Genomic DNA, 22811 nt, shown 5'->3' on the forward strand with positions numbered 1-22811 from the left:
CCAAAAGTCCTCACAAGCACAACTTCCTTGAAAAGATGAACACGTTTAGCATCCCTGATCTGAATTACATAATTCGTTCGTCTTTGATACAAGTGCATCAGCAAAATACCAAGATTTACAAAATACAAAACCACAAACTTTGGAAATGTATGGGTGTTCGTTTGGGTGTATTGAGAAAGGCTTTTCACTATGCTCACGTATGGGTATTTGCTTGGGTGTGTATTGAATAAGGCTTCTCGCTAAGCTCTCTACCTTTGGATCATTGTATATGTCTTGTGCCAATGCAAACCTAGGGCATGGCCTTCCTCTTGCGTTTTTGAGGGAAAGCTTTTCTAGATTTGCAAAAACAGTTTTGCTTTTATATCATCCCAACCAAAAAATACCCATCAGCATCAGTCCACTAACAATGTCCATGCTTGATTTTTCACTCTTGCCTTAACCTTGTTCGCACTGCATATCAGCATTTGCATGGATATTGCTCAAACAGATATAAGCTCCAGCATCATTTTCATCCAATCGCATTGCATGTTCAAAGGCCTTTCTTCCAAGCTCCACATTGCCCCACTTTTGACAAGCATCCAACACAATATGCCACACCACAAGATCAGGATGGAATGGCATTTTCTTGATCATCAGTACTGCCCTGTCTAAGTGGCCTGCACGGCTGAAGAGATCAACCATACATGTGTGGTGCTCAAGAGTTGGACTAATGCCGTAGTCTTTGCTCATGGCCTCTAAGTACACCTGGCCCTTATCCACCAGGCCTGCATGATTGCATGCACTAAGAACACTAACAAATGTGGCCAGATCTGGATTTTTGCCTTCGCTTCTCATTCTGTCAAAGATATAAAAAACGTTTTCACTTTCTCCTAGCTGGGCATATCCTGCAATCAGTGCATTCCATGAGAATATGTCCCGAACTGGAAGCTCATCAAACACTTCCTGTGCTTTTGCAAGCAAGCCACACTTGGCATACATATCAACCAGTGTGTTGCCAACAACAAGGTCTCTTTCCAACAACCCCTTTCTGGCAATCTCAGAGTGTATTTCTCTGCCCTTGTCTGTGGCTCCAATAATGCCACAAGCTTTCAAACTGCAAGCATAAGTGACAGCATTTGGGGGTACCTTCTCTAGTTGCATCTGTTCAAAACAGTTCAATGATTCCTTGGCACACCCATGTTTGGCATATCCTGCGATCAGTGCAGTCCACAAGACTACATTTCGAACTGGGATCTTGTCAAACGCTTCCTGTGCTTTTGCAAGCAAGCCACATTTTGCATACATGTCAACCAATGCGCTACCAACGACATGATTTTTTTCCAATAACCCTTTTCTCACAATCTCAGTATGTATTTCGTGGCCCTTGTCTGCATCTCCCATATTGCCACAAGCTTTCAAGATGCAAACAAATGTGACATCATCTGGAAAGATCCCTTCAAGTTGCATCTGTTTGAAACAGTTCAGTGCTTCCTTGTCTCCCTCATGATTGGCATATCCTGCAATCAGTGCGTTCCATGAGACTGCATCTCGGACTGGAAGCTTGTCAAACACTTCCTGTGCTTTTGCAAGCAAGCCACACTTGGCATACATATCGACCAGAGCATTGCCAACAACAAGGTATCTTTCCAACAACCCTTCTCTGACAATCTCAGCGTGTATTTCTCTGCCCTTGTCTGTGGCTCCAATACTGCCACAAGCTTTCAAGCTGCAAACAAACGTGGCAGCATCTGGAGAGAACCCATCAAGTTGCATCTGTTCAAAACAGTACAGTGCTTCCTTGCCACATTCGTGTTTAGCATATCCTGCGATTAGTACATTCCATGAGACTACATCTCGAATTGGAAGCTTGTCAAAAACTTCCTGTGCTTTTGCAAGTAAGCCACATTTCGCATACATGTCGACCAACGCACTGCCAACAAGAAGATTCCTTTCCAACAGCCCTTTTCTGGCGATCTCAGCATGTATTTCTTGGCCCTTGTCTATGGCTCCAATCATGCCACAAGCTTTCAAGCTGCAAACATATGTGACAGCATTTGGAGAGACCCCCTCAAGTTGCATCTGTTCAAAACAGTTCAGTGCTTCCTCACCATGCTCCTGTTTGGCGTATCCTGCTATCAGTGCAGTCCATGAGACTACGTCTCTAACTGGAAGCTCATCAAACACTCCCCGTGCTTTTGCAAGCGAGCCACATTTGGCGTACATGTCGACCAGTGCATTGCCAACAAAGAGGTCACTTTCCAGCAAACCCCCTCTGGCAATCTCAGCATGTATTTCACTGCCTCTCACCAGATCCTTCAGCTCAGCACAAGCCTTAAGTAAGGCTACGAAAGTATAGGCATTCGGATGTAAAGAATCTTTTTGCATTTTTTGGTAGAGGATGAGAGCATGCCGTGACTCCCCACATTTAATATGACCTGTAATGAGAGAATTCCAGCACAACTCATTACGACACACCAATCTGTCAAAAACCTTACGGGCATCGCACATTCTTCCAACTTCAACCAACATAAAAACAAGGTAATTTCCAAGTGATTTATGAGCTTCCAGCCTTCTTTTGTGCATGTAGGTATGTAACCGCAGCGCATATGCTAGGTTTCTCTCTTTTGTGCACGCACGCAAGATGTATTCAAGGTTCTCAACAGAAGGCTGGGGCGGTATCCCTGCTTCTAGAGAAGCCAGTGCCTCCTCTAAGCTACGTGCCTCCCGAACAACACTGTTTTTCTTCACCATTTTGTGCATTCTCTCACCCAACTTGGACTGGGTCATGTTCATCCATCCATAGCAAGTCCTTGGTAGCTTTATGCTTGAAACCTGGGGCCTGGGGTTCATTTCTAATGCAGGATCCACAACAAGGCTCACCAGAAGCAGCTTTTTTCGCCCTTCTCTGCATAAAGAGGGTAGGTCACATGTGTGCAGAAGCTGATCTAGATTAACGCTAAGCAAGAGAGATCAACGCTATTAATAATCAAAACTAGCAAGACACAATAGAGAAGAGACAAGAGATATGAAACCCTAATCTATTGTATATTGCCAAAACATGCTATACGTACAATGATGATCTTGGAGCTTGACTTAGATCTTGCTTATTCATAGCTATCTCCAGATGCATACGAAGATAACTTACTGACTCACAACTTCTCTGGTGATCCAGATGCCTTGTCGCTACTACCCTTGGTCTTAGTTCTCTAGCCCTTGGGCTTGGCTTGGAAACCTCTATATCTGAATGCTCAAGAATGACCCTTGACCTTAGGGACTTCATAGCAAGCCGGTTTAGGTCAGCTAGGGCTTTTATGACCCCAAAAAGTTCATCCAAAAGGTCTTTTCTTGTGCTCATATTGTGCCCAACTTGTTGGTCCATATCTTGAGCTCCTCTGGGCACCTATTAGGCTGCCAAAACTGCCCAAATCGGGCCGTACACTCCTCTTACTTTGCCTAAAGGTGGCTGCAACAAGGAAGCATGTCCACATGGCACTCACATGGGTGATGCACATGGCAAGGTAAAATTCTAGAAAATTATTTATGTGAATAACAACAAGATACCAACAAGACTTACTTGGTCATGTAGTAAGATAGATGCAAAATTGACCCGAAGGTCCCTTGGAAAAATGTGCATCTTGCATTACTACCAAGGATGGATTCATCGTCTCTGGTTGCCAAGCAAATCTAATTCAAATTCTCATAACGACTACGTCAAATGGTAAAATCATGCTAGAAAACATTGTGATGCACTTGGATCTCTAGATCATGAAGCAGAGATTCAAGCAAGTGCGCAAGCGCTGTCCCAAGCTCTCGTATCAAAACTTTGGCCCTTTTTCGATCATCAAAAAGATCAGTGATGTCTCCATGTGAAGCTAAAGCTACCAGACAATTGGAGTATGCATAATATCTTCCATGTTTCTTGGTTGAAGCCCTATGTTGGACTAGCATTGTAGGTGGTCTCAAATGAGCAACAGCCTGAGATGTTTGACGAAGCCGAAGTCATCAAGCCCGAGCAAATTCTCCTCCACAGATGGAAGCATGGTTCTGGTTGCAAACAAAGACAGTTCTACACAAAGTTCAAGGACCGAGGCACTCATGACCATATGGCTAGATGAAGAATTCTTCCAGGAGTTCCCACAAATATTGTCGGACTACTTGGAAGCCATGAACCTACCGCCAACTAAGCAAAAGAGGGAATGTCACATGCACTCTACACTATGGTGCTATGTGACACACTGGCTCAACATTCAATGCAACATTCTCGGGAAAGATGTAGAGATTTGGATCAACCGCCGATTGCTTGAAACCAATCTGTTGAAAGAAAGCATCAATCTTCCCATACCAAGCCTTGGGAGCTTGTTTCAAACCATACAAGGCCTTTTTCAACCTGTAGACCATACCTTTCGAGCCAAGAACTTGAAATCCCGGGGACTGTTCCACATAAACTTCCTCCCTTAGCTCCCTGTTGAGGACTGCCGACTTGACATCCATCTGACAAAGGGCCAATAAGAGTGTGCAGCAAGAGCAAGAACTATCCGTATGGTCACCATCCGAGCAGTCGGTGCAAAAGTATCATCACAACTCACGCCAGCTTTCTGAGAATAGCCTTTGGCCACAAGCCTGGCCTTGTGCTTATCCAGAGTTCCATCAGATTTGTACTTGGTCTTATAGACCCATTTGACACCAATCACCTTCCGCCTTCTCAGTCTAGGAACCAGCTCCCAAGTCTTATTCCGTTCAATAGAGTAAAGCTCCCCTTCCATAGCCTACTTGCAAGTCAGTTTGGACAATGCCTCCCCAATATGAGTTGATATCAGTGCATAATTGACACATAAGTTCCCCTAAGGTGATGTCGTGGTACGCAACCGCTCCGAACGACGGGGTCCGAGGACACCCTGTGCTGTAGGTGAAGGCAACCGTGTTACCTTGGAGTTCCGCAATGTCTGGTACAACCAATTGGGAATATGAGATCCCCTGCATCCACCGAAATCTCCTCCTCTCGATCAATGTCGGATGATTCCTCCACCTAAGGTGCTGGAGGACGTGCCAATGCAAGTCGTAGAAGAAGTCGAATCAGCCCATGATGATGAAGAACCCCCCTCTGCAATGAAAGATGAAGTCTCATCAACCACCACATCTTTGCTAATGATGATCTTCGAAGTTGCAAGATTGTAGAGCCGATAACTTTTGGATTCTGAGCTGTAACCAACCAAAATATGGTGCTTGGATTTAGCGTCCAACTTCCCCCTATCACCATCAAGTACATGTACAAATGCAACTGACCCAAAAACCCGAAAGTGTGAAACCAATGGTTTTCTTCCTAGGTAGGCCCGAAAGGGGGTCTACCCTGGAACAGCACTAGTAGGAGACCAATTGAGAACATAAACACCAATAGCAACTGCCTCCGCCCAAAGCTTTTGAGGAAGACTCTGATGTTCCAACATTGTCGAGCCATCTCAATCACCGTTCGGTTCTTTCGCTCCACCACGCCATTCTTTAAAGGAGTACTTGTGCTGGCAAACTCCCGCTAAATGCCATGGAGATCACAATACTGGTTAAAATGGCAAGAAGTAAACTCACCTCCTTTGTCGGCTCGTAATGTCAAGACAGAGTGTCCCGACCGTTTCTCCACCAAGGTTCTCCATGTTTGGAATCTGTCGAAAGTTTCGTCCAAGGTGGTTCCAAACGTAGTGAACGATAAGTTTAGTACGTTTGGAAAACGTGCTGAAAAGATTCCAAACATAGTGAACACTGCCCCCGATATATATGTATACAAAATTTATAGTTTACTTATAAAATTTTAAAATATAAAGTTTGAAGATTCATCAATGAACATTAAAGCACTTACTGATACTATACAACCTTTAATTTCAATTTTGCACAACTTACAACTTACAAGTCACAAGTGACAATGGCAAATGCAAATATCAAATAAAATAATTAAACAATGAACATAGATGAAAGTGAGATGGATCATGGATAAATCCGAAATCATAAGACTATAGACATATGTCATACATGATACTACAGAGAATATGATCTCAATTCTGATTCCTAGAGGCTAGGCCCCTCAAACTAAGAGGCTGGGCCTGACAAACAAAGCAAAGTCTAGACTAGTCACCAAAAAAAAAAAAAACTAGTAACTATAAACTCTAATAACAGCTAGCTACTCATCTAAACCAGATGATGACTCTAAAGAAATATCTCCATCCGTCAACATGTTGCCATCCGAGTCATAGTCAGGCTCTCTGACCACCGGCAATGTAGGAATGGCGTCACTCGTATCTATGGGCCCCTCATCTAAGGGACCATCATCATCATCATCATGTGCAAGAGACTCGCGCTGCTAAGCTATCTGAGCACGGCCTCGCCCTCGACCTCGCCCACCACGACGGCCCCGACCACCTAGACTGCTAGTAGAAGCTTCATGAGCATTAGCATCTACAATACTCATAGCTCGTGATCGAGCACGTGTAACCCTGCGATCTATGCTCTCAAGCTCTCTGTGGAGCTCTCGGTATATCTCCTCTTGCTCGTCTCGCAACCAGTCCTCCTGAAGCTGAGCCTCCGTATTACTAGTATGAGCGAGGAGCCTATTGAAGTTAAAGGGATCCACCTACCACATGTGACATGGCGCATAACACATATCAAGAGTCAATACTCAATGCTCAATGCTCATGAGCATTCATTAGGACTCAAGAGTCAATGCTCATAAGGTTACACATAATGAAGTTTAATAATAAACATTTCGAGTTGGCAAGTAATTTACCTCCTTCACACCGGTGGCTGTCTTGAGTGTGCACAAAAGACGGAGGTTGGATCGACAAAACACCAACCTCTCTAAGTACTGAGTACTCAAGTGATTACGGATCTTGGTATGCACAAGAGATTATGCACTCCGATTCCGTTCGCATGCACCAGCAGAGCAACTCTGCACATGCCACATAGCACTAGCAAATGTCAAAAGACAAGATTACACATTGGCTGCATTGTACAAACTAAGAACTTCAAAGTTACAAACCTGAGATAGCAATGTAAAGGCCACTTTCTCGACAGTTCTGGCCTGGTATCCATAGATGCCCCACCACGTAAAAGTGGTTTTGCCTGCCCTTGAACTGGTGAGGCACTCAACTTGCCTAAGGCAACTCCCACCCGATTGTGGTAGGTCACCATGTCATCATAGCTAAGCACTTGAGACACGTAAGCATCCTTGAGCAAATTGAGTTGTGTCTATTTGGAGCTCGACCTTGTTGAACATCGGATGAAGTAATGCTACAATCCCATGAATGGGACGGCACATGAAAGTCCATCTTGAGTCAAAAATGGCCATTACCTTGCTACGTTTGACATTCCAAAATAGATATCCAATAGTAAGTATATCATATAACCAAAATTACAGCACGTACCATAAACCATATTACATAATAGATATTGGTCCTTGGATATACCTGTTAGGAGTGATAGTCGGCGAGGTGACTAATGACACCATCTCTCTCATCCGATGAAAATGATGATAGAGGAGCCCCAATGTGGAGCCCTCCATGTCGTTGAATCGGATGAAGACATACACGGGTTTAAGGAGCTTTGCTAAGCCCTCAATATCAAACCAAAAGGACTCATCCAACACTTTGCGTTAGAAGTATCGAGTGGGCTCGCTGGTCGAATCACGCATCTCCCTCCATGTCGGTGATAGCACTGAGGTTCGAAGTGCATCATGTACCTCATGTAGCCTGCTAAGCACAAGATACATATAGGCAAATCGGATCTTGGATGGCCGCACCATGTCCAAGTGTGAGTGGGATCGGAAGATAGATAATGCCTGGTGTTTCTTCCTGAAGAAGGTAGTGATGCGTACGGCCTCATCCACAACCGGCTTCACCCATCGAAGCTTCCCTATGTCCTCCATCATGAGGTCCAAGCAGTGTGCAGCACATGGAGTCCACACAATGGATGGGAACTCTGCCTCAATCATCTCTCGCATGCTCTTGCAGTTGGACACATTGTCCATAATGACCTGCACCACATTCTCTGGGCCAATATCGGTAATAGCCTGCTTGATGTGCTGGAAGATGAATGTTGCAGTGATCCTCTCCCCTGTCTTGCCTGCATCCACGGCACGCAAGAAATATGTGCCCATGCAACTAGAAACAAGGATGTTGATAATATGTCTTCTCCGCACATCACTCCATCCATCTGAATGATACTACAACCATGCTTCTTCCAAGAATCTCTTATTGGCTCTAGTGCATTCTCTATGCGCTATTTCTCATTCTCTAGCATGGTTGTCCGCATCTTCTGGTAGTCTAATCAGTTCTCACATGCACCTACATCGGAGACGGCTTTAATCATTCTCCTCCACTAATCTGTGCGAAGGACATTGAAAGAGATATTGCACCCAATGAGAGTGCGTTCTATCTCTATCTCTGCCTTCCGCTGCCTCTCCTTCACCCACGAGGATTGGTTCAATGTACCACGTAGAGTGGCCTGATGGTGTCGTCCCGCACTACCGCATGCAATATCCTCCACATTAGACTGTCCATCATCTACTCTAGCCCTCTTTCGGCTAGGACCTACACTTGAACCTGAACTTGTGGATGGCCCTTCCACTAACCTGACTGTGACATCTGTCCACCCACGTATGAACATGTTGGCCCCCCAACAGCTGATGGGCCCATATGCGCAGGTGTATCTAGCTGCTCATCCTCAATGATGACTCTACCAGCCCTACCAAGCTGTGATCCAAGGAAGATCCGTGAGTTTTCCCGTCGAATCTCATCAATCACCTCCTGTGGTGCATTAACACATGGTCCAACGCCGCCTCCTCTTTTTTTTTTCCCGAGAAAAGATCCTTTCAATTAGTTATAAAAAAAACGCCCACTGGGCTACAAAACCCTCTCCTGCTCATAAGAAGGCAGAGCAGAGATCCAATCAAGGCAGCTAGGGAGACTGTCCTAGGTGCAAAAAAGTACAAATAAAAGTACAAATAACTGAGAGGCTATATCATACAATAGGAGGGGGGGATACCCGCGTGTAGAAAATAGAAAGGGCCGCTCCGCCAAGTGGTGTGGAAGGCCTAGAGCCGCAAGATCGCTCGATCCGAGTCGCCCCGGATGCGGTCATACTGTCCTCGCAGGGTGTGAATCAACTCCTGCTAGATAGCCCGAACAGTCTCTGCTGGTGGCTCCAGTCTCCCCTCAAAGGCCCTAAAACAACGGGCTCTCCAGGTGAACCATATGGTAAGGCTGCTGAGGAGCTCCCATCGTAAATTCCTCTCCTGTGTCCAGCCGGCGGACGAGAAATCCGGTGAAGGAACAAGGCGAGGCTGGCCCCTAATAAATCTGATGGCCTGGCTATCCTGCTCCATCTCGTATCCCAGAGCTGGCCCTGACGAAGTCGACCAAGCAGCGGCTCCCCACGTATACATGCTCTCTGGAGAGAGGGGGGCCAAAATGCGCAGCATCCTCAGCCAAATCTGTTGCGCCTGTGGACAGTCCCATAGGCAATGTCTCTGTGTCTCCAATGGGTGGCCGCATCGGACGCAGGCCGGCGGAAGGCCACTGTAGACAAGCCAGGTGCCAACTGTGCAGAGCCCTTGTGGGCAACCAGCCACTGTAAAGCCGAGATCCTGCGTGCCTGTCGGCTAGCCCACAGCCTGGTCCAAAAATCATCCAGGAACTCCTGTGAGAATCCCTGTAGCTGCCAATGCTCCGATGCAGTTGGAGAGACCATCCTCCTCACAATCAAAATATGCCTCCCCAACCGAACAGTGTACTGGAAAAAGGTGATCTCTGTGGCCTCGGGGGACGCATAAGGATCATGCCACTCGTACTCGCCAGGGTCCCACTCGAGCCGGGCCAAGGGGCGCGCTGTCGTGAGGTGGGCGGTATCGCTGGGAAAGTGCGAGACTTCTGGCTGTGAGAGTTGCTTCAAATCCCAAGCAAGGATTCACAAACACATAACTCTTCAAGGAGCATAAGACATTTGCATTGATGACATATACATGTGCCGATTCACTTCAATACATTCCCAAATTCAGCTTGATGATTGCACATAAAATGTGTGTCAAGAGCATGACCAGTTTCAAGCATAGATCTCCTGATTCTTTTTCCAAATGCTTCAAACATATCACATGTAGGCATAATACAATCTTCAAAAGATTTCCATATACATGTGTCCATTCACATCACATATATCATATAATGCCAATTCCATCATTTCAAGGTGTCTCTTGATCTTGTGAAAACCTGCTTTCAGATTCCAACAACTCACAAGCAAAAGATGACATATGGCATATGTACAACATAATCATGTGATTTTAGAAAATTCCATAGTAAGGATCTCAAGGAGTACAACACCAAAACTATAAACATCACTTCTAGCCGTCAAATGCCCTGTTGCTACGTATTCGTGGGCAGCATAACCATACGTGCCCATCACTCGAGTCGAAACATGTGTGTTATCTCCTGTAGGTCCATCCTTTGCAAGCCCAAAGTCTGACAGCTTCGCGTTGTATTGCGAATCCAACAAGATGTTTGATGTTTTGAAGTCCCTGTAGATGACTGGTCTTTCTGCTTCATGCAAGAATGCAAGACCCCTAGCAGCACCCACCGCTCCTATCTTCAAAAAAGCCATCCACGTACTCAACCGTTACAAAAAATCTAGCTCTTCCCTGCACATCAGGAAAGGTGCCCCAGTTGGTGTGTCCATATCTCACCGCTCACGCACCCGATCATCAATTCAGCTTCATGGCCTTGAATTCCATATGACCACCTATGTCCAGACACCTAGATCTCACCACAGTATGCTCATCATGTGCATACAAAAGCTGCTTCAAACTAGCCATCTATCATCTGTAGCTATTCCGGATGAAAAGTACCCACCTTGGGTGCTAAAAAGATCTCAAACTGTAGCTCCTCTGCAAAAATTTCCTTCTAGGAAGTTGTTCATAGCATGTCTGACCACAACTCTTCAGTTCATCACATACCCATCAGGCACTCCCAGCTCCTGCTATCTGCCCTCCAAAATGGCTCCTTATCAGCCTGTGCACTTCACAAAAACTCTCACATTTCTCCACTGTTTGCCTGGCCTTCAAGCATGCATCTGCACAGCAAAAGACTGCCCTTTTCCTCCACTAAAAACATCACACTATCCAAGTGTTAAAACACCTACTACACCCATTATGTACACAGGCTTTGAGACCTGACTCAGTCTCAGCTCGTCTTATTGAACCTCATTTACAATATGAACATATGTACTTAGGCATCATATAATGACTCAAGTCATGGCACTTAATCCCATGCATCTGGATTTGCATTTAATGGCCTCATATGCACGGTTTCACACCATAGACGTGCCATGGCACGACAGCGCAGCATATGCCCATATGCGCCAATCAGAGTCCACACCTGCAGGGTCTGGATCAATATGCCACTTCCAAGAAGCGGCGGCCACTACCCGTATCCTCTGAAAGATGCACTCTGCAACCAAAGGCGACTCTGCCTCCACTCTCTAAAGTCTGCCCTCATCCTGTATCTCATAGTAGAGGCATCTACCATCCTCAGTGCAAGCTCTGACAGCAATCAGGATCTCCAACTGTGTAAAGGCTCCCATCCACCGTGGGGCCGCTGGCTTGAAAGGCGTGAACCACTCCTCAGTGAGAGTGCCTGCTGAATGTCATCCCTCATAATCAGCCCCCCTCTGAAGTGACTCAGCCTCTCTGCCTGGATCTCCTCCGGGAGACTGCAAAAGGCCTGCTTATCTCTCCAAAACTGCGTGCTGGGCCTGCGGCCAATGGTCCCCAGGCTAGACGAGGCCGAGAACCCAGCATATGACCCTGCTCTGTGCGTACCGCGGGGCTCCAGATGAGCGGCTGTTTGGCCCGCTCCTCGTCACAAGTGGGAGGTCTCTGAGAAAGCCCCGGTGTCTCAGCAACTCCCAAGCTCGCAAGATGCTCAAGGCAAATCTGTCCTCCCATCCTCTACTGAGGCCTATCCTCCTCATCTCTATGAAGATCTACCGTATCTCTGGTGCCCAAGTGCCCCCTGCTGGGGGAGCTCTAACCTGCAGCCGCTGAAAAAGAAGCTCCTTCCAAGGCTTAGCACCTGGAAGCAGCCCCCGAACAATAAGCTTCCCCAACAAGGCTCTACTCTGATCAGCTGGATCTATAATGCCCAAGCCCCCCTGGGCCAGCGGAAGAGTAATAACTGCCCAAGCAACCTTAGCCCAGGCCGGCTGACCATCCCGCCCAGACCAAAGAAAGTTCCTGATCAGCCTCTGTACCTGGCTGATGCAGAAGCTCGAGAAGATCCAGCAAGACGTGATGTACCACATAGTCGCTAAAAGCACCTAACTGTCACCACCACCCTCCCAGCCAAGGATAGCCGAGCTGTACTTCAATATAAAAGCTTCTTCCGAATGCTCAGAAGAAGCGGGGCGATCTGCTGCTCAGGTGACAAATCAAGTCCAATCTGGCATCCCAGATACCGCACTGCTGTGCCAGGAGGAATCCATCTAAAACCCGGGTCTGGGCTCCATGCCGGAGCGGGAGCGCTACTGATCCAAAAAGCCACTGTCTTGCGCCAATTGATCAATGCTCCCAAAGCCACACCAAAAACCTGTAGCGACTGCTCTGCCCTCTGTAGATTGGCCTCCTGGCCATGCAGAAACAATCTCGTGTCATCAGCAAACTCAGAATCGAGCAAGTCCTCACCCCGGACTGGAAGCTGGAGTCCTCTCAAACCAACCTCCTCTGCTGTCAGATACATGCTCATAGCCTCTGCAAAGAAAAGAAAAAGGAACGGGGCGAGAGGGCATCCCTGACGGACTGATCTGGTCAACTCAAAACTCGGCCCCCGTCCTCCTGCCATCAACACCTGGCTAAGAGCTGTGGAATATAGAGCCGCCACTCCTCGAATCCAGTCTGGCTCAAAACCCAGGCGAAGTATAGTGCCCTCAAGAAAACCCCAGTCGACTCTATCGTATGCCTTCTCAAAATCGAGAAGCATCACGACCAAGTCCTCACCGAGAAATCTAGCTCGGGCCGTCGCCTCCCAGAAGGTGAAAATGTTGTCAAGGATACTGCGCTCCTTGACGAATCCTGTCTGGGTAGCATGAATCAACTCTCCAAGGAAGGGCTGGATCCTCAAACTCAAGGCCTTTGCTAGGACCTTGTAGACAGTATTGAGGATCGTAATAGGCCTCCAATGCCAAATATCATCCGACACTCCCTCCCCCTTGGGGTCCCCCTTGGGGATAAGAAAGATCAAGCCCTCTGAAAAACTCTGTGGCATCACCCCAGTGTCCAAAACATACTGAAAGCCCCGGCGGAGGCCTGGCCCCAAAAGGTCCCAATAGCGCATAAAAAAGGCAGGCGTCAATCCGTCCTCCCCAGGGCAACTATGACGCGGAAGGACCCTCAAAGTCTCAACAAGCTCATCCTCTGAAAGGGGCTCACCCAAAACTGTGCGCATACGATCTCTGACCCTCCTCTACACATGGGCCCACACAGTCTGTTTGCAAGCATCACGTGCCTCCGTGGCTGTGGCTCCGCTGAAAGCAGGTCTCTATAGAACTCAGTGGCAATAGCTCTAATCTCCTCGGGCTCAGTGGCTAACGATCCGTCCTGTCTCCTGAGCTGGCGTACTTCGAGCATGGCGGGGTCCGGTGATCTCAAAAAACTCCCCAGTCACTCTATCACCAAGCTACGTCCACTAAGAGGCTTGGCGATGATAGTAGAACTCGTGTCTCTGCTCCTCTGCCTCTCTAACCTCCTGGCGTGCCTGGCTCAGCTGGGACGCCACCCACTCACATGTAGGCAGCTGCTCCTGAAGACATTGGAGCGAAGCAAGGCTACGTCTCAAGCGACGCTCCCGCTCTCGTGTCTCTCCCAGCCGTGTCGAGGCTGTAGCGTGCAAAAAAGAGCTGAGCTCGATGAGTCCCTGGGCACACTGGCCTGCTGCATCCAGGTCAGAGCTCTGGCTATCATGCCATATCCTCTCAATGTCCTCAAAAAGACTGGGATCTGTAAGTATCCTCTCTGGGATCCTCAACTGCAAGCTGGTCTCCCATGTCCTCTCCTCAAGTGTCAAAATAACTGGCGCATGGTCTGAAAAAGAGGTGCCAGCAAGAATGCCAACGGAGCCACCACGCTCCCCGAACCTGTTGCCCACATAGAAGCGATCAATCCATGATAGATTAGTCCCTCCCTGCCAGTGGTCTGAACGAGAAAAACTAAGACTGTCTTGAGAACGGGAGAAAGCCTCATGCATCAGTGATCCGCAGTGTCATACAAAATCGCTCCCAAGCTGCAAGCTCCGTGCCGTGCACTGTAACTTGACTGCCTCCCACCCTATCGGCCGGGTCCTCAAGCATGTTGAAGTCTCCCCCGACACACCAATGTGCGGCCTCGGGCAATGCATCTGTAACAAGGGTCCAGAACTCTGCTCTGGCACTAGCATGATTGGGTGCATAGACATTGAGCACACCAAAGTGCTCATCATGCATCCTCAGAATAACATACTGCGCTCTACCAGGCACAATGACCCCGCGATCTACAATGGCATGCCACCATACATCCACAATGACCATACATACTCCTCCCTGCCCACCCAAGGGGCCAAAACCTGCAGACCAAAATGTGTCCCATCTACCAGGCATCAGCGAACCATATCTCCGAATCCTGCTCTCACTCAAATGGTGCTCCTGCATCATCAGAATATCAATACTGCCCCCAACCAGGCATCTCTGAAGCTCCTACCTCAAGCAACCACGATAACGTACATAGTGTGCGACGCCAAGGCCCTGTACATTCCATGAGATGATCCTCATGGATGACCTGCTGAGGTGGAGGCTGTCTCAGCCATACGGCGGGCCTTCGCAAGCGGCTTGGATGGAGAGTCATCCCCATCCGAGCGGCTACAAATCTGCCCACCCAGTGTGCTGCAATAGTCTCGGACCAAGCGCCAGTGGCTATGTCCCATAGCGACTGCCTCCCGCTCGGAGAGAGAAACCTCATGTATGCATACATAGCCAGGGTCTCGTGCTAGATCTGCCACTACTGTCAATAGTACCATCAGACTTTCTTTTGACTTTGTACACCCACTTTGTTCCAATGACATGCTTGCCTTTAGGCAATTCCACAAGATCCCATGTATTGTTCTTCATGATAGAAGAAATTTCAGCTTGCATAGCTTGCAACCAATGCTCATTCTCATGTGCTTCTTCATAAGAAGAAGGCTCTTCTGAATCAAAGATACCACCCATTGCTAATGCAGACTCCCCACGATGTATATTCAAGGCATGGCTGGAACTAGCCCTTGTTCTACCTGTGAGTGGAGCTGCAAGTTTGCTTTCTTGCAAAGTTTTCAGCAACCATCTTGGCACTGACTTGGCTGTGTCTATGGCTGTTTGCTCTTCCCTGACAAGATCTTCCACTTGTTCCATAGAAGGGGGCTGAATGGCTGGCTGTTCCACATGTTCTACACGAGGATTTTCTTGTGTTGGGGCTGGCTGATCTGAATCCCCCCTAATTGCAATTGGTAAAAGTCATCAAACATGTCCTGCATGCCTGTATCATTGCTTTTATACAAGCTGTACATGGGTCGTTCTGAATTTTCAGCAAATACCACATCTCTACTTACAAAAATCCTTCGTGTAGTTGGATTATAAAGACGGTAACCTTTGCTCTCATTGCTGTAGCACACAAAAATGCATTTAATTGCTTTGTCATCTAGCTTTGTTCGGAGTTGTTCTGGCACATGTGCATATGCCAAACACCCAAATGTACGCATATAATCCACTGTTGGCTTTCGGCTATACCAAGCCTCAAATGGTGTTATGGTTTTCAAAGCTTTTGTTGGACACTTGTTCAACACATGAGTTGCACACATTATAGCTTCCATCCAAAATTTGTGAGGCAACTTTTGTGCTTTCACCATGCATCTTGCCATCTCCATGAGAGATCTATTTTTCCTTTCAGCTACACCATTCTGCTGCGGTGTTAGGCACAGTACATTGGTGTTTGATGCCCTTTTGAAGCATATAATCCATGAATGCATTTGACATGTATTCTCCACCTCTATCTGAGCGAAGTGTTTGGACTTTACATCCACACATATTTTCAGCCATTGCTACAAAGTGTTGAAAGCATGTAAACACATCTGCTTTCGCTTTCAAGAGGAAAGCATGTAAACACATCTGCTTTCGCTTTCAAGGGGTAAGCCCAAGCAAACCTGGAGTAGTCATCAATGAATGTGACGAAGTAAAGATGCCCCCCTATGGATGGTGTCCGCATTGGACCACATACATCACTATGTATGAGCTGTAATTTACTTTCAGCTCTAACAGCTCCATCTTTGGGGAATGGTTTTCGTTGCATCTTTCCCAAAATACACCCCTCACATACATGTCTTGGTGGAGACTCAAGAGACGGCATATTATCAACCATATGATGCTTCTGCAAAAGCATCAAACTCCGAAAATTCACATGCCCAAAACGAGCATGCCATAATCCCCGGCATATACAACTGCCATGGACACCAATCCAATGTACATAAAAGCACGGGTGGACCAATTGGGTGGCCAAATGGTGACAAAGCACAAAACGATTCAACCTATGTGTAGGGGAGGTGTGGCAAAGAGAGAGCCTTGTGGGAGAGAGTCTGAGAAAGAAAGAAAGAAAGAAAGAAAGAAAGAAAGAAAGATTGTATTAATGTCTCTCTCAGGCCAAAGAGAACTGGCCTATGAGACAAAACCATGTACAATGTATATGGTATCTCTGAGTATCAGATGGTGCTCAGTGCACAATACAACAACTGAAAGAAAACTACTATTGTGAGGTTGGGATATATGTACATATATTAGGATGGAGCACTACTGGGGTAAATGCACAACTATATGCCAGGGTGTGCACGTGAGAGAGAGAGAGAGAGAGAGAGAGAGAGAAAGAAAGAAAGAAAGAAAGTTGTATTAACGTCTTCAAAAGGCCAAAATGACCTATGAGACCAAAAGGTTACATCATATCCATGAGGTACATCATTCTGGGTACAAAATAGTAATAAAGAAAGATAACAAAAATCTAGAACTATAAAATCTGATCTAGGTACATGAGCAGAGAGCTCTCATATCACCCTAATACATCCCTCATGGGCTCCTTTGACATGGTGCTCAAGGTGGTAAAACTGAGCTGGCGCGAGGTCGTACAATGTTGGGAGATGATGGCCCAGATCCTCCTGTGGTGGTGTGGCCGTGGGCGAGGGCCATGGAGTCTAGGGCGTCGAGCTCTGGATAACTCAATGGCTTTGTCGAGTGTCACACCTCTCAGCCGAGCTCCTGCACTAGCCTATGGTCTGGGTATGATGGGTGGGTCGACCCTCGAAGTGCTGGTATGGAAGAAGTCGGTGAGAGCTCTTTGTGCTCGTCCTCGAGCAAGTACAGCTGATCTGGATCTCACTAAGGACTCCCCGTGTCTACGGAGCTCTAGACGAAAAAGTCCCATGCATCTTTGATACGGGAAGTCCATGATCTTGGAAAGTGGTCCGAACCCATCTCGGAAGAGGCAATGGAACCTCCCCCGAATCTCACACGGCATCGGCATATGTAATGATCCTCTGTCTCGGGCTCTGTGTGACAGAGCTAGCATATCCTGTCCTCTGGTACGACCGCCCTAGGCCCATATCTGGCAGTCTCACTCTCAGCTGGTGGGACGAGGTGCGGATCTGGCCAATCACACATCTTACCCCAAAGGATAGGTGTGTGTCCATGTAGCGTGGGCGGATGATGAACCCATCCTCTGTCAGGCATAGGAGGTGATCTCTGTAGAAGGCCATCTTCGTCCCCAGTGGACGACTAGGTGAACTCCATGTCCTCTGAGTATCCAGTCTGACAATGTCCTTCCTGATAACCGTGTATATCATCTGCATACAAGAGGATCGGTATCAGGACTCCTGCCAAATGTGCTCTTGGTCCTCCCTGTCTGTCAATCTAATCTGAGATCTCGTCAATGTATAGACCAAATAGAGTAGGAGACAAGGGGCAACCCTGCTTCACCACGATAGCGCTGTGTATGATCTCTGAGTCACCTCCTGGAGCCCGTACTCTGCCTGTGGCTAGCTCATAGAGTGTAATGATCCCCCAAAGCATCTCTGCTGGCACTCCCATATCCTGCAGTCTCCTCATCAGTCTAGCCCGTAGGACGGTATCAAAAGCTTTGTGGAAATCCACAAAGCAGCAGTATATCCGATGCCCGTGAGCTCTCCCCTCCTCAATGATCCCCCGAAGTGTAAAGATATAATCTAGTGTGGAGTGCCCTCTCCTGAAGCCTGCCTGCCCCGGTGCTCTGAGTCTCTGCTCCTCGGACCATCTACTAAGCTCATGCTCCAAAATCGAACCATAAATCTTGGCCAAGGTGTGACCAATCATGATAGTCCTGTAGTTGTTGGGGTCCATGGGGTCACCTGCTTTCAAGATAGGTACAATAGTATTCGATGACCAACTGACGGGGAAGCCCTCACATAAACATGTGAACCAGTAAAGGGGCTAGCGTGTCCCTAGCATGGGAGAAATGCTCGCTGAGGAGTCCATCATGATCCTGTGCTCTCCCACTCTCACCATGCTGAGGTGAAAGAAGGAAGAGTGTGGGGGACGAGGTTCGGGTGGATGGGGAAGAGGTGGCTGCTCAGGGGCATGGTAGAGAGAGGTGGCATAGGTGTGCCAGGTGCTGGGTGAAGTAATCGAAGTCGGAAGGCGATGATCCTGGAAGATCCTCCAGGCCTGCTTACAGTCCCTTCCAAGAAATAGCTGGTATAGCTCCTGCTCAAGCCTGGCTAGGTAGGCTCTCTTCTTTCTCCGTGTGAGACGTCGAAAGATCACTCGCACCTGTTGGTGAGTGGTGGATCCTAGCACCATCTCCCAATGTAGACGGGCTTGGGTATCACGACATTCCTCGTCGTACCAGCTATTCTGTGGGATAGAAACTCCTGGTGATGTAGGGGTGGCTCTGGAGTGCGGAAAGGCGGCTACAACGGACGTATGGAGGGTGGCTGAGAGGTGTGTGGTAGGCTCATCAAGTGGGATGTGGGGGTCGAGGTCGGAGAGGATGCGGTAGACCTAATCAGAATAGATGGAAGAGGGCTCTCTGGTGAAGTAGTATCTCGGACGGTAATGGGGCAAAGCGGGTGGTTGGATGGTGTATCGGCATGTGAGGGAGAAGGCCAGGTATGCATGGTCGGCTGCGAGGTGAGATGGTAAACTCCGAAATGAGTGGGATCAAAGAGAGGGATCCCATTAGATAGTCCATTGTACTGGCTCCATGTCCGAAGGGGTAGGAGGTGAAGGAGTTGGATCTAGGCCATCTAGCCAAGCCATTATAAATGGCTAGCCTATGAGCCCCGCCGAGGGCTAAGAGATACTCTCCATAGCCTATGCGCCCCGCCGAGGGCTAAGAGATACTCTCCATAGCCTATGCGGGCTGCTGTATCCTGTGATGTCCGCTCCAGATCCGTACCCACCGTGTCAATCTCTTGGTACATGGGATCATCTGTCTCAAAGAAGGGTACCTGTGCACCTGCAGTGCGGGCATTGAAGTCTCCAGCCAGGAGGATGTCCCCTAGACTGGAAAACTTCATAATGTCATCATAAAGCTTGCTCTCTAAGTGTATTCAGCTCATCATTGAGGGATAGTTGAATTTCTCCTTATTCGAATTGCGGACGTGCCCTCGAGGTCTCGCTTTCCACTTTAAGGGTGGCGACTTGGGCCTCCAGCTCCGTGATTAGTTTAAGGGTGGCTGGTTTTTGCGTCCAGCATTTGGATCATTTCCTCCTACATCTTGCTTAGCTGCGTTGCCATGTATGCCTGCAACATGCCTCCGGGAGTCCGTACACTGCCTATCACTGCCTCATATAATGCATAAATGCCCCACTGCATCTCCTCGGGAACACTAATGTCATGCAATCTCCTCATGAGTCTGGCACATGGCACCGTGTCAAAGGCTTTGCGGAAGTCCACAAAGCAGCAATATATCCTCTTCCCCCGTGCTCGTCCCTCTTCAATGAGAGCCCTGAGGGTAAATATGTGATCCAAAGTCGTGAAACCGCCTACCCAGGTGCTCTGAGTCCATGTGTCTCAGCCCATCTACTCAACTCTCAATCCAAAATAGATCCAAATATCTTGGCCAAGCAATGGCCAATCATGATGGTCCTGTAGTTCCCTGGTATCATGGGGTCACCACTCTTAAATAGAGGTACAATAGTATGTGCCGACCAACTGTCTGGGAAACCTTCGCAAATATAGTTTTTGTGAGAAAAGCAAAATTATTACATGACTTGGGTTTGTTGTTCCTTGATAAAGGATCCTTTTGAGAGAATGTCACCAAAAAGCATGAATGTAGTACACTTAGGGGGTTAAACATGTGTACTAGCAGTGGTGCCAATACATCTTTGGCATGTGAAAAATGTTCTACCACCAGACCATCCTGGTCTTGGACTCTTCCATTACGTAGTCTGTCAATAGCATCCAAAACCATCCGAATGGTGACAAAAGTACTATGATCCAAGCAAGTCGCTGACAGATGAGGGATGGGGGGCTGCCCTTGGTACTTCATATAAAGTTCTTGCATATTCATGCCATGCCTCAAGTGCTGTGATAGGTGTGGGTGGCTATCGCTCATGGAACATCTTCCGCGCCCTCTTGCTATCCTGCCCCAAAAATAGTTGGTATATCTCCATCTCAAGCTTGGCCAGGTAATCCCACTTCTTCTTCCGCACAAGGCATTTGAAGAGCGTTCTAGCCTGTCTATGTGTGTGGATGCCAAGGGTGATCTCCCGCTGCAAGCGGTCACATGAGTCTGCAACATTCATCATCGTACCAACCATTTTGTGGGGCCATATGGCGAGGAGGGGTAGAAAGAGGGGGGGGGGGGTATATACGGGAAAGCATATGCTGCTGAACCATGTAATACATCTGCCAACTCTTTCGTAAGCTCATCAAGTGGACTGCTCGGGTCAAGAGCGAACATACCATCATATACTGCACTGCCATATACCCTAGCGGTCTCCCGAGTAAAGTGATATCTTGGGTATCTGGTATGACTAGAGGGTGGTGTGCCTCTAACATATCCACAAGTCACAGAAAATGTCAAATATGCATCGTCTACTGCTATCCCAATGGGTCTGCCCGAAATGGAGAGATCTTGTATATCATGTATCAAGGTAGGTGAGCCCATAAGGTAATCCACTGTACTAGCTTTTCCCTTTTTGTTCCAGCATGTGAGAGCATCTGAACCTGGCCAACGGGATAGGGCATTATAGATAACTAGCCCATGTGCACTCCCCAAAGCTAGGAAGTGTCTCCCATATTCTGTCACCTCTCTTGTGTCCTGGGCAGATCTTTGCATCCCTATCTCATCCGTTGCTAGCTCGCGATACATGGGCTCATCCGTAGCATAGAGAGCTGATTGTTCCCGGCCTGTACGTGCATTAAAGTCCCCCGTTAGTAGTACATCTCCCAAGCTCACAAATCTCATGATGTCCTCGTACAGCGGCATATATGGTGATTCTCCCGTTGTAGCGTATCTAGAATGTGCCGGTGGGAAGTAGCATACTACAATGTAAATGCCGAGGTCCATTTGTGCTCACTTTGATCCACATGTAGTGTGCGTCTGCACCTCTATGTATCACATGTACTGCCTCCCGTAAGTCCTCCCTTAACAGTACTGCTACCCCCCCTCTTCCTCTAGTCCCCCTTGCTATGCGTCGTTGGGGTCAACATACTGATTCCCATCTATACCCAAGAACCTCTGGTAATTTACTCCCTGCACATTGATGTGTCTCTGTATGGCAATATACCAGCCTTTGAAAGTGTCCTTGAAGTACCCTGCATCTACTCGTAGGGCTCCATTGCAATTCCACACCGATAAAAGGTCCCATAGGCTGCGCCCCGTCAGGACGACCGGCGCTCCCGGATGAATACTTGCCCATCTCTATATACAGCCCCCTTCCCCTCCTTACGTGCTTCGAACACTCGAGGCATGTTTTCCTTCCGGTGTGCTACTTGGGCCGGCATAAGATCCTCATCTAGATAAATTCTCTCCCTTAAGCGCGTCCCTCTTAGCGAGAAAGGCCTTCTTCTTATCCATATCTGCAAATTTCAATATCAATGCTCGTGCTCTGGTGGCATCCTTTCCCACTCTCCAGGCCTCTACTATAGGAATCTTTGTGGCTCCTATCTTTGTACTCAGTGTCTTAGCATCTTCTTGAGGAGTACCTTTCTCCCCCCACCGTGTAACCCGTACATGTAGGGCTCTGGCTCGCCGTTTAGCCTCTTCTTCGAGGGTTGCATTCATCACCTTCACTTTATTGTCAGGCATTCCCTTGTGCTTTTTTACCACATCAATCCACTTAGCATTTTCTTCCACCTCCGCCTTGAAGCGCTGTGCAACCTCGGCGAAGGTTTTTATCTCCTTCTCCACCTGTATTTTTAATTCTTTTATTTCCTCCTGCATTTGAGGTGCCGCAGCCATGCCTTGTCCCTCATTTTGATGGTCTAACTTTTCCTTGCATGCATTCAGCTCTGCCCTTAATTCCAAGATCATACTGTCTTTCTCTGCAATCATTCCATGCATTTCCTCTTGCAATTCTTTTTTGATTTCAGCCTGCATGAAAGTTTGTGCAACCTGTAGTTCCGCCAGTACTTGGGCTTGCATCTCGCCCTTCATCTTTGCATACATGTCTGCATACGTTTCAGCCAAACAGGCATGTGTTTCTTGCTGCATTTCTTGCTTGACTTCCTCACGATGGAGGCGTATCGCTGTCCTGACCAATCTGTGTATCTCATCATA

The 22811-nt window shown here is 47.7% G+C and overlaps 2 protein-coding genes across 3 annotated transcripts in view; both read right to left on the reverse strand.

Moving 5' to 3' along the window:
• Positions 1-27: 27 nt before the first annotated feature.
• LOC147623350 (pentatricopeptide repeat-containing protein At3g03580-like) overlaps positions 28-22811 on the reverse strand; it is a 24778-nt gene continuing 1994 nt past the window's right edge. The window contains exon 2 of one of the 2 annotated variants that reach the window (XM_086821496.1): positions 28-2884. In XM_086821496.1, coding sequence (XP_086677622.1) covers positions 436-2829 — 2394 coding nt within the window. In that variant the 5' untranslated portion in view covers positions 2830-2884 and the 3' untranslated portion in view covers positions 28-435. The remainder of the gene's footprint in view (positions 2885-22811) is intronic. The other variant, XM_086821497.1, reaches the window with a different exon arrangement.
• LOC147623351 (uncharacterized) lies at positions 7613-8116 on the reverse strand. The gene has a single exon (XM_086821761.1). The coding sequence runs from the start codon at positions 8114-8116 to the stop codon at positions 7613-7615; it is 504 nt and encodes a 167-aa protein (XP_086677887.1).

The sequence above is a fragment of the Cibotium barometz genome, chromosome 27, assembly GCF_041138505.1.
Source record: "Cibotium barometz isolate CiBa-2024 chromosome 27, ASM4113850v1, whole genome shotgun sequence".
NCBI lineage: Eukaryota > Viridiplantae > Streptophyta > Polypodiopsida > Cyatheales > Cibotiaceae > Cibotium > Cibotium barometz.

Bases quoted from the DNA above. Each gene is read 5' to 3' on its own strand.
- LOC147623351 (XM_086821761.1), bottom strand. From the start codon at position 8,116: ATGGGCACATATTTCTTGCGTGCCGTGGATGCAGGCAAGACAGGGGAG.